At 47.7% G+C, this 15,432-nt stretch overlaps 1 protein-coding gene across 1 annotated transcript; it reads left to right on the top strand.

Moving 5' to 3' along the window:
• The first annotated feature begins 3,513 nt into the window (after positions 1-3,513).
• CASQ1 (calsequestrin 1) lies at positions 3,514-12,883 on the top strand. Its single transcript, XM_037059792.1, has 11 exons — positions 3,514-4,120; positions 5,928-6,012; positions 6,835-6,935; positions 7,145-7,256; positions 7,565-7,638; positions 7,964-8,094; positions 9,406-9,451; positions 9,838-9,892; positions 10,119-10,219; positions 11,032-11,106; positions 12,258-12,883. Exons 1-11 carry the CDS (start codon positions 3,842-3,844, stop codon positions 12,396-12,398), a joined length of 1,200 nt encoding a protein of 399 aa, XP_036915687.1. The 5' UTR covers positions 3,514-3,841; the 3' UTR covers positions 12,399-12,883.
• The last annotated feature ends 2,549 nt before the right edge of the window (positions 12,884-15,432 follow it).

Raw genomic sequence — 15,432 nt, 5'->3', positions numbered from 1 at the left:
GAATCACCTTGGATAAAAGAGACAGACAATCCTGGAGCTTGATTGAGGGACACCATGGTAGGAGTTAGAGTGAATTGAGTGAGGGTAATGAAGTTCTATTTGTGTCTGATTGGAGCCCAGCCAAGAGGACCCTTGTCCTGTTGAATCAGTAGCCAGATTGGAGAGTAAATGTTCAACTGTCTCTCACCTAGCTGAATATGTTGCATCTGATTTTGGGAGAAGGGAGATTTCTGTGATGCTCTCATTCTAGATCTTCATGGCAGCTGGTCAGGAAAAGTCAGGGACCCAGTTGAGGCTGGGAGCAGGTCAGAATCAAGCACCATTGTTTTTTGAGGGCAATACCAATGTTAATGTCACTCCCCAACCCAAAGGAAAGCAAAGACAAGACAAGTCAAGCTGGAATCAGAGAAATGGGAGAGGGAGGGGGGAAAGAACAGCAGAGCCACACCTTACAAGGGGACCACAGCACCCACATTCAGTACTGGCAGGTGGACCCAACTAGCTCCCACTTCACTTCCTCATATCAGCTTACAGAATCAGAGTTTTGGTGCTATGAAGAGACCTTACTTCATCAATGAAGAACCTGAGGTCCAGGTAGGATAATGACTTGAGGGTCACGTGGTGAGTGGAGAATGCAGGGCCTTCATCCCTCCTCTGAGGAAGGCATTGGTAATTCCTCTCCTCCACCTCATTTTCTCTGCTGTTGCCTGGAAATAGAGGCTGAAACAACACTTTCTGGATCCCTATAGACTTTACTTTAAGTGAAGCACCCTGTCTCCTCATTCTCCTGGCTCCACAAAGAGTGATGGATATTCCCAAAATCCTGGTCTCTGAGCCTGGGGCCACAAATTTTGCTGCCTCTCTGGAGAGCAAGGAGTCTCCAAGGAGCCTTTCTCTCCTGCTTCGCTCTTCCTTCCTCTTCACCTATTCACTGGCTCTGCTTTGTGAGTTGCTCCACTTTGCCCCGTGGGTCAGTTCATTTCCAGGCTTCTTTTGGAGGAGAGGATTACCTGTGCCCTAAAGCATACAGAGCAAAAAAGAAATGCTAAAGAAAGCTGCAGAGGAGTCATAGTCTGTCACCAGAAACAAAGTAAATGTGTTTAGTAACTCCAGTGGGACAATTCACACAACAAATGTATTCTCACCACTCCACCGTGTTTTATAGATGAGGAAACCAAGGTCTTTCCTATTCCAGAACTTGTGCCCTTCAACACTTTTTAGGCTAGTATTACAATAAAGGCTGGGCCAAAAATATACAATAAAACAAACAAAAATAGTGTTGGGGGAAGGGCCATGGTCAAGTCTAGTTGGGAGGCCACGGGCTAGCAAAAAGGACGGCATTATAAGATATAGTCAGTATACTATATATACTAAGGTATAGTCAGTATACTCTTCCCCTACATCCCTCCCTCCCTCCAAGTTTTACCCACCTATGCTCCCCTCTCTCCTCCAATGCAAGGTCTTTTAGGGACAGAGCTATATCAGTTTGGGGTCCTTTCCTCAGCTGCTGACACAGCTGAACCAGACCCTGGAAGATGGAGGGGCCAGGGTGTGTGTGAGGTACAGAGGGCCCAGCTCCTCAAGTTTCAGGAGCAAGAGCTTCAGGTGTCTTGTGGGTTAAAAATACAGAGGCCTCAACTAAGAGTCATTTGATACCAGTGGCTGAGCCTGCTGAGTCCAAGGGCCTAAAAGCAGGGGCCCAGAGGGAAGGGCCTGAGTAGAAAGCAGAAAGCAAAACATCAGAGAGAAAAAAAATGGGACGGGGCAGCTACTGGAAAGCATAAGAGCCAAAGTCAAAGAGAACTGAAGGGCCAAAGTCAAAGAGAGGGAGCAGAATGGATGAAAGTCTGGTAGCTGCAACAGAAGATGAGGAAATGGAGCAGGCCTTGGGCCACCATTTTGTCCCATTTCATACCCTTCAGGGTACAGAAGGTCAGATTCATCATGGATAATCTAATGTTCTAATGTGTCTGTCTAGATGTTTCCCCTCCTCCAGAGTGCAGCAGATGTGAGAAATTGGGGCTGGATGTGACCTGGGTCATCTAATTCGGGGAGGGTCTGCCCATCTGTCCTGCTGTCTGCTCTGGTTGTGGGGCTGTGGGCACCTTAGTCACTCTCCTGTGAGACCAGGAGATGGGTTCTGAGGTCTCTTCAGTTCCAACGTGTGCTGCTTAGGCTAGCTCTGGCCTCTCCTACTCCAGTGACAGTTGTCCCTCTTAAACACACCCCTACCACAATCCTGAGATTTTCCATGGCCTGCTTGCCTTAGCCCATGTAAGGTCTGCCCCATGGGATTGTGGAAAATTTACTTCTCTAACAGAATTTCATGTCACTACCTAGGTGCAAAATAAACATTGTTACTACAAAATCAGAGCTATCTCAGGGTGGGGATGAGAGGTTTTTTACTTTGATCTAGCCTCTCCATGGTCTTCCTCATGCCTCAGTTTACCTTTAAATGGTAAGAGTCTTGGAGAATCACTAAGAGGCTCCTTCCTTCCTAGGTCCAGAGTTGAACTCATTCACTTGGCCTTCACCCCCAGGCAGGGCTCCAAAAAATTAGAGCCTCTCCCTACTAACTCTGGGTGGTTCTTGGGTGCACGACAATTAATCTACATCTTTGGCTCAGGGCACACAACCCACCTCTTCATGATTTCTCACTGTTAATTTTTCCCCCTAGTGTTTCTACATGATCCTTGTCAGAGACATAGGATGAATGCCTGCTGTTCACTGCTGTCCTTGGGACCATTCAGCCTGAAGGCCCTCCCTCTCCACTGTGTTCATAAAACTGAATTCCATAGGACCAGAGTTGAGAGCACAAGCAGGAAGCAGCAGCCAGGGCTTTCGCCATTCTTCATGGGCAGAGGAACCCCAAATGCACATCTCTGTGGATGAATGTGGCCAACATTGCCCAGCCCATGCCCACCCTTCCCCTGCCTTCCCAAGTTAGGAGTGTTGAGTGAAGCAAAGGAAACTGGCTGGAGCCCAGCCAGGTCTCCATTCCTGGACATGGCTCCATCTTGTATCCAGAGAATGACCTCATCCTTGGTCCGGGTTCTTTAAATGGAACTGCAAGGGGTTGCTTTGCTGCAGCCTGGTTTGCATTTTAATTGCACTCTCTTCTCTACAGGATCAAAGAAACAGACTCCACCTAGAGGGCATTCAAGGTTTTAGGACTTAGAGTTAATAGTGCATTTGTACCTTTTACCCCTGTATTATGAATTTAACCTCTAACCCAGAATATATCCCTCTTTACACCCCCATTTCCTTCTCTCTGAGTCCCCTTACCCTCACTTCTCCTAATTACCTCAACTGCCCCCTCCACCAGCCCCAGTTTCACTTACCTCCGACTCATCTGGTCTTATTTTTAGCTACAGCTTTTTCCTTTCTTAATATGGTGATAAGCTCTTAGGCTGGTGGGGGACAGGGGCTGAGGAGCCCTGGACATTGTGGGGAGGGAGGGGAAGAAGGCTCTGGGAGAGGTGCAGGAGGTGGGAGGATTCCAGTCTTATGGAGCTGTGCTGGCCTCAGAAGGTTACCCATCTCTCCTGCCAATTTTGAAAACATTTTTAGACAGGACCAGGTGGAGCCAAGGGGTGCCAATCTCAGGGGCAGCTCAGGTTGCCTCCCCACCCCCTGTTCCTATTCCTCCTGACCCTTTTTCTCTTGGCTCTGTTGACAGTGTGTCCAAGACCCAGCAGTGTCCTCTGTCCACTGCCCTAGGCCATTTCCCACCCCACCCCTACTGTGAGCTCCTCACTCAGGATCCAGGATCTGGGGGGCCCTCCCTGCCCCAGCAAACCTCTTCTGAACCAGGAGACAGAACCCAGATCTCACTACCTCCATGTGTGCTGCAGACAGGATGCGGGGCAGAACTGTGCTGGGCCTGCGGCTGGTGCTACTGTCACTGCTGGTGTTAGGGACTCCAGAGTCAGGGGTGCAGGGGGAGGATGGGCTGGACTTCCCCGAGTATGATGGTGTGGACCGTGTGGTCAATGTCAACGCAAAGAACTACAAGAATGTGTTCAAGAAGTACGAGGTGCTGGCACTTCTCTACCATGAGCCACCAGAGGATGACAAGGCCTCACAAAGACAATTTGAGATGGAGGAGCTGATCCTGGAGGTAAGTCCTGGGATCTATAGGCCTGCAGAGTACACTCAGCCCCTCTCTGTGACTTCCCTATCCTACAACCCCACAGAGGACTTTGAGGGTGGGGCTGGGGCTAGGGACAGTGCACAGGATGCTCTCATCTTGCCCAACAGGACCCAAGTGGCATGTGGCCTCAGTCAAATGAGAAACTGAGACTTGAGGACTCAAAAGTACCACTATAGTCAGGCAATTTTAGGAGAGAAGGGACTGAAAGGAATGTCTCCTCTATGCTATGGGAAGCTGGTAATACTAGGTTTGGCTAGGACTGGGGGCTCTTTGGAAGGGGGACGAAAAAGGAAAAGTGGTTCTTCAGAGGAAGGCAGGGAAGTGCAGTGCTAAGGACTGAATCCCTTGTCAACTTTCTTAGCCAGAACATGCCCCTTCTCTCTACACTTTACAAATAGCACCCCAAAGAGATCTAAACTGAGTATAAGTTTAAATGTTATTAACATCTTGGATATAATTCATTTTGTGGCTAAATGTTTACTAGAGACCACCATGCCTCCCATAGGTAGGTCTCTTAGTCCTTCTTTCTTCCTTCCCTCCCTTACTCCCCATCTGCTCCTATTAGATCAGGCTGGATATTCTGATTAGAAAATTCTTATGGCTAGCAGAGGCTTCAGAATGTCTTCCCCAGCTTCTCTTTGTCAGAATATTATTCTCACCTCCAAGCTGACTTCAGGCCCAGAGAAGAGAGGAGCTATTATAATAAGAAAAAGCACCTGTGTGTGGGGATGATCAGGCATTAGAGTCACAAACACCCCTCTAGGAGCCAGCATGTGTTAGCGGCAACTTGTCCAAGCTTCAGCAGTCCATTTTCTATCTTGGCAATGCAAATAGGCCCCAGCTTACCCAGAGCTTGGAGTGTTTCAGGGCAAGATACCAGGACCACAGGCTCTCATTTCTATGTGCCCCTGCCAGGTACTGGAACCCACCGTCTGATTAATAAGCTGAGTATTTTTATCCTGAGTGCTCAGCATCCATGGCCATCTATCTGCCAACTGCCTCCCTTCAGTACTCCTGACTCCAGGATCCAAATTTGTGTTAGGTGGGGTTAGAACCACAAGCCATGCCAAAGGCACAGCACATCAGCACCGAGTGCCCAGCTGGCAGGCTGATGGGCAGGTACCTGGGGAGAGTACCTGTTCCCAACCTCAGGAGAGGCTGAGGTAGACAGTGAAAGAAAAAGTTCACTGAAGGAGAAGTGCCCAGGCCCATTTCTTCTCTGGCCTCTGGCTCTCTTCCTTTGAGGGTTACAAGCGCTGGCCACAGAAACCTCTACTCTCAGCTTTCAGGCATTCCCCAGTTATCAGCAAGGTGACCAGACCCTCCCACCCACCCACCTACTACTCTTCTGCTCTCCAAAATTTTTCCCATTGTGGGTCACTTTTGAGAATCCCATGGATGTCACCCCATACTGGGTATGGCCTTTGATAAAAATAGAATGCATTGCCTCAGTCCTGAGCAAGGGAAAGGGTTCAGTCTCTCTAAAGCCAGACTCCTAAGCATTCCTGAAGAAACAGGAGTATCATGCATAGTGCTTCAAAGTTCAACATAATAAGCACATTGCAAACAAGCAGCAAATGTTCAGAAATTAAAACTGTGCTGAAGAAAAAAAGGGTGGGGTTGGAGGGAAAGTGGCAATATCCTGGATCCTTGCACAGCATCAGTGTAAACTCTTCAATTCCCTGCATCCCAATGACCCAACTTGGAAGCACGAGATGAGGAATAGGGGTACTAAAAATTACAGGGACTGACTTTACTCTAATCCTCCCTGCAGTTAGCAGCCCAAGTCCTCGAAGACAAGGGTGTTGGCTTTGGGATGGTGGACTCTGAGAAGGACGCAGCTGTAGCCAAGAAACTAGGTAAGGGTGGGTTGGGAACACAAGGAGGGGAAGGTGGCTTGTGAGACTGGAGCAGTAGCCCTTGTGTAGGCTAGGAACTCTACCATACCTCTTCTGAAAGGAGAAGTTACAGAAATTGAAAGGGATATGGCTGAGAGTCCTGGCCTCTTTTATTCCTTATACAGACACATGTTCAAATCCCAGAAAGAGGTGGATGTGGCCTTCTTTAAATGTTTTTGAGATAACTAAAGATGGGGCTAAGTGCTGGGAGAACAAGGGAGCTCAGGTCTCAGGTGGAACTGGAGAGGCCTCAGCAAACGCCTCTTCTCGCCCTGCCCTCTCCAGAACCATGGCTAGGTATTACAGCCCCGGCCACCAGGGGGCAACACAGCCTGAGACTGGACAGGAGATATGGATGGGGGCGGGATGGCCAGTGATGAAGTTATCTGGTCAGTAACCCTTAAATAAAGCGTTAAAAGCTGAACTGGCAACTGGCTACTGGATCTTCAGAGTAGGTAATATGAATCTCTCTCTCTAGTATACCAAACAGAAAAAGGGAGAAATCTTGCTAGAGTCTATATCTTCCTACATCCCCCCTACACCCCAACTTTATCGTAGCTTCTCCCTGGAGAAAGCCCCTTGGGCCAGGCTAGCTACCCCAGGTAAATCAAGGGATAAACATCAGTGGTGTAGGGCTAAAGGGCAGTGGAGGCAAGCAAGGATGAGGAAGAGGGGAGGGGGTGGGGTCCAGTGGGATTATGGAATGGGGCCATGGCCCTGGGTTTAAACCCATGGTTCTGTGGGAAGGTTGGGATCACGGCTCATCTCAGGCCCACTCCCTAGGACTAACTGAAGAGGACAGCATCTATGTGTTCAAGGGAGATGAAGTCATTGAGTATGATGGCGAGCTTTCTGCTGACACCCTGGTGGAGTTTTTGCTTGATGTGAGGATTCATTACCCTGGACCCAATGGCCTTAAGACTTTATGCCCATTTCAAACCAACCCCAAACTTACACACACACACACACACACACACACACACCCCAGAGAGCCCCTTCTTCCTGTTTCCAAGCCCTCTTCTCCCTTATCCTTCTATCTGCTTCTACCAGTGAGAACAGAAACTCTGTTCCTTCAATGTCGCTGTTCTTCCAGGTCCTAGAGGACCCTGTGGAATTCATTGAGGGTGAACGAGAGCTGCAGGCATTTGAGAACATCGAGGATGAGAACAAACTCATTGGCTACTTCAAGAACAAAGACTCAGAGCGTGGGTAAACCTCAGACTCCATGGTTCCTCTCCTTGGTTCCCTCAACTTAATCCACTTCACTACTCCTCTGTCTCCTAACTCCTCTTGCTACAATCAGCCTCATCAACTGCTCTGATTTCTGAGGGTTCCCAGAAGGACACCTTCAGCATCCACCTCCCTTTGTCCCATGTTTTAATCATTCTCAGAGGGCTAGAGGGTGTGGGTCTCAGAATGAGCCCTACCTTGCCAAAGAACTGGGGAGACAAAGGGGAGAGGGCTCCCTGGCACACCCTGCTGTCCCAGAGACTGACCCTGCATCCCCCTTCAGATTACAAGGCCTACGAGGACGCCGCAGAGGAGTTCCATCCGTACATCCCCTTCTTCGCCACCTTCGACAGCAAGGTTCTCCACCCCAGAACATATTGTGTCTTTCTCACCCTCTTCAGCAGCTCTCCAACCTCTCTCCCAGAATCTATGGAGACCCGTTCCATACATACATACTACATTCCCACCTCCACCTCAGGCTTCCCCCACCCCAAAGATTTTAGATCATCTAAGCCACTTCTCTCATGTCCAACCAAAGCCCAGAAAAGTGAAGACACTTGTTCAATGTCACAGTTGCAGCAATGAAGCCCCATGAATCTGACTCCCTTCCTTATACCTGCTCCCCCATAATACTGCTTTTCACCATGATACCACATACCCCATTCCACCTCCACCCCCAAAGGTGGCAAAGAAGCTGACCCTGAAGCTGAACGAGATTGATTTCTATGAAGCCTTCATGAATGAACCTGTGACCATTCCAGACAAGCCCAACAGCGAAGAGGAGATTGTCAACTTTGTGGAGGAGCATAGGAGGTAGGGGCAAGGGCAAATCTCTGAGCAGAGCTGGAACTCCTGTCTGTGACATGGGCTGGGAAAAGCTCAGCCAACAAGGAGGCTGCTCTTGCTTTGAGATAATCCACTTCCACATGCCAGTGTTCATGATACACTGACCCCCTTTCCACAGTGTTCTGTGCCCTAACCAGCACTGAGTCCTTACATGTGGAAGGTTCTCCATAAATCTGTACTGTGGATTGTGATGAGTGTTGAGCATCTATGGTCTGCCAGGCACTGAGAGGTGCCTTCTATCTCTGTTATTGCATTCAATTCTTTTAACAACCTCAAATAACCCTGGCTGGTGTGGCTCACTGGATACAGTGCTGGCCTGAAAATCAAAGGGTTGCCGGTTCAATTCTTACTCAGGGAACATGCCTGGGTTTTGGGCCAGGTCCCAAGTAGTGCGCTCTTAAGAGGAAATCACACATTGATGTTTCCCTCTCTTTCTTCCCTCCTTTCCCTCTCAATAAATAAATAAATAAATAAATAAACAATAGTTTTCACAGTCACTAAGTGTCAGAACTAGATTCCAACCCAGATCGGTCTGTAATCTTTCTCATACATTACCCTACACCTGTAGTTTTTAACAGGGTGGAGGAATTGGTGAAGGGAAGAATTTTGCCTTCCAGGGGATATTTGGCAATGTCTGGAGAGATTTTTGGTTAGGGGGAAGGCTGCTGGTATTGGGTTGAAGCTAAATATCCAACAGTGACAGAACAGCCCCCACAGCAAAAGATTACCTGGCTCCAAATGTCAGTAGCGCTGAGGTTGAGAAACCCTGCCCTAAACTCACACACAGTTCTCTTCTTTCACAGTACTTTACAGCTGGAAATACATTTTTATCAGTGTAAATCACATTCCTCTTTCTCCCCCTAGGTCATGGTTCCCTTCATCAGGGCAGGAATGTTTTTGCTTTGTTTAACTTTATCTACACAGCAGCTAGCACAGGGTTTAGAACATCTCAGACACCCAATTTTATTGAATGAATGAGTGAATACATGCATGCATGAATGAATAAATGAATGAGCGAACAAATGGAAACTCAGATGTCTAGTTTTTACTTTTGTCCCAAAAGTCTCTCTTGCATTCCCCTTGCTTGCCGCCCTCCATTTTCTCACCTGTTTAAACCATGCAATGATCTAGGTCTGGTGCCAGAGCTTAGACTTTGCCAGATGGCTTTGTTCTAAGCTATAAGCTGTCTGTACCCTAGGCATGACCCAGAGGCAGCCTCTACTATGGAGGCCCTTGTGCCATTCTCAAACACTGAGGAGTGACTCTTGTCTGTTCTAGATCGACCCTGAGGAAACTGAAGCCTGAGAGTATGTACGAGACCTGGGTGAGTACCCTAGACAGGACCAGGCCCTGGGGGAGCATAGGTAGTTATAGGGTCAAGTCCTGGAAATGTCCCAGCCTCTGTCCTTCATGACTCACTTGTAGGAAAGACGATGGACCAGGAAAGGTTGGGTTTTTTTGTTCTGAAGAACATGTCACTATAAGTCAATGAAGATGACAAGGGAGGAGTCACAAGTTCTGGGGCTGGGGGAAGTATGGGGCTCTGGAGCTGAACAGGGCAGTGTCACTTGGAAAAGGGTCACCACACAAGACTATATCTGACACAGAAGCTGTTTTGTAAAATTCACATTCAAGGAAGATCTAGGATCTGTTCTGGGCTCTCTGACTTCAGGGAGTATCGCTAAGGCCCTCCTCTTTCTCCCACAATAGGAGGACGATCTGAATGGAATCCACATTGTGGCCTTTGCAGAGGAAGCTGATCCTGGTGAGTGAGGAATACTGGATTGGATGGTGGGGATTGGTGAAAGGGGGAGACAAGGATGTTTTTTAGAGTATTGGCTTCACTTGGGAGGCATTCCTGGGAGAGTGCTAGTGGCCTAGGGCTAGACATGTAGAGTTGTGGGAGGCCAGGAAAGATATCTGGACTCTGTGTTCTCTGTGTCCCTTTTTCTCCACCCTACCTCACATTTCTGGCTTGTGTTCCCTCCAAGATGGTTATGAGTTCTTAGAAACTCTCAAGGCTGTGGCCCAAGATAACACCGAAAACCCTGATCTTAGCATCATTTGGATTGACCCCGATGACTTCCCTCTGGTAAGAGGCACCACTCAGGCAAAGCTCTCCTAAGGTAGGGCCTAGACTGTAGCATGTTCTGAGGGGAGCTTGTTCCAGAGTTCCTATCCCATCTCTTAGCTGGGGCTCCAGGAAATCATGCCTGCTGCATGCTGAAAAGCACCATAGGCATGGAAAAAGCCCAAGGGGAGCAGGATTGGAAGTGAATCACATGGGACATCACCTACATGACTCCCAGAGCAGAAGCAAGACAGGGAACTGTGCTCAGGGTTGACTTCTAGAGAAAACCAGTTTTGAGGAGCAGATGGACACATTGACCCTGCATGTGGATATACATAATCATAGAATCAAAGCACAGATTCCCTATCTCAGGAGTTGGCTTTATTCCCAGTTTAATTCCCAACACCCAGCACTCATTGTTGAAAGGCTAACTGAATGAACAAACAAATGTAAGGAAATTGGCAATTACCAGGTATAACTACATTAGTTTAGAGATATAGAAACTGAAGGTCAGGGAGGAGTGACTTGCCCAGAGCCACAGGGTCTCTCAGTAGCAGAGCCAGAATCAGAACAGGGGTTTCCTCTCTAGTTCTTGGAAAGGAGGAGTCAATGTGCCTAGCTGGTCCTCCTGATACTTTCCCTTAGGGATTTTTACCTTTTAACCTCTTAGCTTTCTATCTATTCCCTCAGGCCCTGCAGCTAAACCATCCCCCCACGTCCACCCTGCCCCTGCCATGGGTTCATAGTGTCCTACCTCTGTGCTGCCTTTCACACCCTCCTGGAGTCACGTGTTCCTCAACTTCATTAAGTTGCCCTATGTGGTCTCTCCACAGCTGGTTCCATACTGGGAGAAGACATTTGATATCGACCTGTCAGCCCCACAAATAGGTGTGGTCAATGTTACTGATGTAAGTTTCCTTCCCTCACCCCTCACCTCCATTGATTCCCAACTCTGCATCCCAGAGTAGCTGGCTCTCCTCTCTTCTGCTAAGGTAGAGTTGAGTTCTTCCCAGAAGAATCAGACATGCCCAGTCTAATGGCTGGATAGAGGGAGAGATTCATGCCCTGAACATAGATAGCTATCTCTACTTGTTAGAAGTGGCTGCTCATCCTTCAAGGCCCAGTTCAAATATCCTCTTCTCCATGAAGGTTTTCCAGATCTCCCACTTGGAATTATTTTTTCATTAGCACTCTCAGAGCCCATTTAGCATTTAGAAGATGACTTTCATGTGGCTATTTACCTCTTCCATGTGTATCTCTCCCAGTAGACTTTTAAGCTTTTTCAGGGCAGAAATCATCTTATTCACATGACAGGTACTTTGAAATTGTTGTTGAGTTGAATTAAATAATTCACAGTCTTTGCTTTCATATAATTCTCAATCTAACTAGGGAGGCAGGCATTCCATTAACTACCAGGCCAGACCTGATCAACCCTGTAATAAAGTTATAAATAAAGTGCTAGGAAGACACAGAAATTAAAGTAATGTCTGCCTGAGAGAATCTGAGAGGGTTTAGAGGAGTGGCCTTCGAAGCAGAGACTGTTCAGTGTTAAGGGGGTGAAAATTGTGAAAGGTCATGTCCAAACTGATGGAGAAACTGGTGCAAAGGGTCAGAAGTGGGAAAACGGATATTCAGATTGGAAAAAGGCAAGTAGGTTTTTTATGGCTTGAGAGTCTAGAGATCTCTGTGGATGGTGCTGGAAAAGCAGGTTATAAAAAGCCTTGAATGCTGAAGAGTTTCTGACTTTATTCTTTAGGCCACGAAAAGCCACCAGTGGTTTCACATCGAGGGCATGATAGACAGGTACATTTTAGGGAGCTCAGAAAGACAAGGGCATGCCAGAAAGAGTGCAGGCAGAAGGCCTGGTTGCCTATCCAGCCATTGTTTCTACTCCTACTGTCACTGTTCTAACCTAGATCTTCTCTGGCAACTGACAGATGAAGGGATGGGACAGAGGGCATAGGGAAAAATGTCCAGAGTCCATTGAGTGGGACAACAGATCCAAAGACCTAAGTCGGGATTTCCTCTGCTGCAGCCCTCTGTCTGTGCTGTGTCCTAGGCTGACAGCATATGGATGGAGATGGATAACGAGGAGGACCTGCCTTCTGCTGAGGAGCTGGAGGACTGGCTACAGGATGTGCTGGAGGGTGAGATCAACACAGAGGATGATGATGATGATGATGATGATGACGATGACTAGTTGCTGTGACAACCATCTCTCTGCCCCACCAGCTCAGGCTTGAGAGTCTAGAGTCTTGAGAGTCTTCCTGCCTTCCCTGAGTTCCTCCAGAGACGACTAGGTCATTTTCTGCTACTGGGTCCCTTGGGATCTATATGCTGAGGGCTGAGACCCTGGCCCCCTCACCTGATGGGGAAGGAGTTACTTACCCTATACAACAGCACAGCTATTTCATCTAACTTCTGTTTCTTGTCCCACAATGTCCCTGTATCTATTATTTTTTTCTTCCATTACTTCCTAAACCCTTTCTTGTGGGTTTTCCTCTTGCCATATCTCTGAGTCCCCATCTATTTTCTGTTCCCTGAACCTGTGTGTACTCTTCACCTACTCTCTCAAATCCTAGATCCTTGTGACTTCCTCTCCCTGTGTTTGGGACTGTATCTCTGCAATCTTGTTAATGTATTTGGGTCAAACCAAGGCTTCAATAAAGGATCTGGGGGAGCTGAGCAAGTGTCTTGTCAGTGAGGTCTCATCCTATGGCAGGAAGGAATCAGTCATAGGGGTTGGGTAGGTTTGAGTGCCTTGTGAGGGGCTGCGACAGGCAATAGGTGGGGAGTTGGGGCTTGCTTCAGGCAGTTATCCCAGAGAAGCTAGGATCATTTATCTGCTGCAAGTCAACAAGCCTTTTCAGAACACATGGTGCTTGTCCAGCACCGCTGTTAAGCTCTAGGAGAACAGTGAATGCCGGGCCTGTCCATGCACTTGAGCTGATTAGCCTCACTGGGAATTACACAAGCACACTAAACAACTGAAGAAAAATACACAGCAGTAGGTAATTATGTGATTTATGTGTTGCTGGATAGCACCCTCCCTTCAGCTTTCATTTGAAGGGAGCTCAAATGAGCTCAAATAATATTTCCTTGGTGAGGTCTTTTCCAGAGGTGGCCCCTTCTACAGTTCCCTCCTCTGGGTTCTCACTGCACCTTCTCTATACACCTCTGTTCTAGTATTCAGCACATTCTATCCTAGCTCTTCATTTACATATCTGTCTGCCCCATTAGACTGCATGCCCCGTGAAGGCAGGAACCCAGGCCTTTTCTCTGTGTCCACAGGACCTGGCACACAAAAAGGAGTGCCTAATAAATGTTGGTTAAAAGAAGGAACAAATGAATAGAATCAGCTCAGAAGAGAGAGATTGGAGTGGGCATTAATGGCTTCATGAAGGAAGTGAATAGTTTTCTAGGCCTTAAATAAAGAATGGAATTTTGACAAGAGGCAAAGGAGTTGGGGAGGGAACATTTCAGCCAGTGGAAATGTCTAAAGCACCAGAAGAATATATGTGTCCTTTTGGAGACACAGAAGAGACCAGAAAATAAAAAGATAAGCTTAAGTGGAAGCTGTGACATGGAGTGGGCATGATGGGCCTAGATCGTAGAGGTGTTTGAATTTAATCCTGTGAGCTGGGGAGGAAAGGAAAAATTCAACCTGGCACTGACGAGCAGGATGGATCTAGGGAGGGGAGATGATAGAGATAGGCAGAGAGGCAGAGAGCCCAACTCTTAGGATCAGAGACTGTTATAATAATCCGGGTCATGTTGGGAGAACATGGGCCCAAGTATTGGCCATGGGAATGGAGAGGAGATAGAGTGTTGTATACTGGGGATACCCCAGACTTGGGCCTGCTAGAGTTGCCGGCAGGAAGGACTCACATTCTCTCCAACACAGCCCATGGCAGTTCGGGAGTGGTGGTGAGGAAACCAAGCAATTGAACAAGCCTGTAACTAACACAGTTTTCATGGGTCAGGTATAAGGGTGTTGCTGGGAGACTTAGAGGATTTCTGCATATGGAAGAATGAGACCTGAGGTTAGAAAAGTTTTCACCTTCCACAGCAAATCCAGGAAGTGTTCCTGGAAAAAGTGGCAGAAGTGTAGAGTAGAAACCATGTAGTCATCCAACTTGTACTACTTTAATAACTGTTTAATATATAGTTTGGGCACTGGGCCAATACACTAATATCGTGGAGCTTTCTGTTTAGTATAGGTCAGTGTAAGGCCTGGATTAAACAATAGCTCCCATATTTTAAGCTTCCATTTGTGCTGGTCCTTAGAGACTGACAATTTTTAAATCTCAGAAGAACCCTGTAAGATGGCATTAGTGTCCCCATCTTACCAGCAATTATACCAACAAGACTCAGAAGCATAACCTACCCAAGAAAGAAGCAGACATCATGAAGCCCAAGTCCCTTGTACCTCATTGCTTCTGGAAGGCCTGGAACTTCCACTGATGTAGATAAGTCATTTAGTTTCTTTGAGTCTCAAAGATGGGCCAGTGAAATAGTTTTGGCTCTACCACACAGAACAAACGAGATACATACAAAGGCAAATTATGAGGGTATTACCATCAGAGGGGCAGTGACAGGGCAAACTAGGGGACAGGGTAATGAGTGAAGAGAAGGACTTTGAAGCCCAAAGCAGCAGGAGCCTGAGCTTCTTTGGGGACAGCATGGACTGAGAAAGGAGGACCCAATTGTGCCTTCCTGAGGGCTCTCTACTAGGCTGAAACTGGGGTGGGCAGGGCCAAGGCAGTCTCAGGGGTGGTCCAGACACTGATAGGGCTCAGACACTTCTTCCCTGGGCCAGATTCTGCCAGAGTTGAAGCCAAGCCCTTTAGGGTGGAGAAGGGGGTTAAAACAGATGCCTCCCCACTTCTTCCTTCCTTCTCAGTCTGGCTGAGAAACTGTGGGAGGAAAGTCCCTGGGGTGGAAGGGAAGTGAGAGCTGCCACCCAGAGCCTAGGCAGAGAGGTAGAGGGGCAGAGCTAGGAGACAGAGCTAAGTGTGGCTTTGCAAGTTGTCTATATTTGCATACTCAGCTCACTGTTGCTCTTTTTCTCCCTGGAAAAGAAAATGACATCATGATGGGGGGTTGGTGATAGAGTAGTATGTTTGGGAAAGGTAAAATACATGCATACATACATACATATATACATACCAAAAACACAAAGGGGCTGGCTGACTTCATCTTAGACAAAGATTTGTGGCTCCAGGTCCAGTGAA

Source organism: Sturnira hondurensis, unplaced genomic scaffold, assembly GCF_014824575.4.
Source record: "Sturnira hondurensis isolate 20B ecotype Veracruz unplaced genomic scaffold, ASM1482457v3 Scaffold0011299, whole genome shotgun sequence".
NCBI lineage: Eukaryota > Metazoa > Chordata > Mammalia > Chiroptera > Phyllostomidae > Sturnira > Sturnira hondurensis.
This window is presented reverse-complemented; position numbering and strand designations above follow the sequence as displayed.

Excerpts from the sequence above, each read along its gene's own strand:
- CASQ1 (XM_037059792.1), top strand. The coding sequence starts at position 3,842 with ATGTGTGCTGCAGACAGGATGCGGGGCAGAACTGTGCTGGGCCTGCGG. Across the intron at positions 6,936-7,144 it reads TGGTGGAGTTTTTGCTTGAT|GTCCTAGAGGACCCTGTGGA; the intron begins GTGAGGATTCAT and ends CTGTTCTTCCAG. Across the intron at positions 9,452-9,837 it reads AGAGTATGTACGAGACCTGG|GAGGACGATCTGAATGGAAT; the intron begins GTGAGTACCCTA and ends CTCCCACAATAG.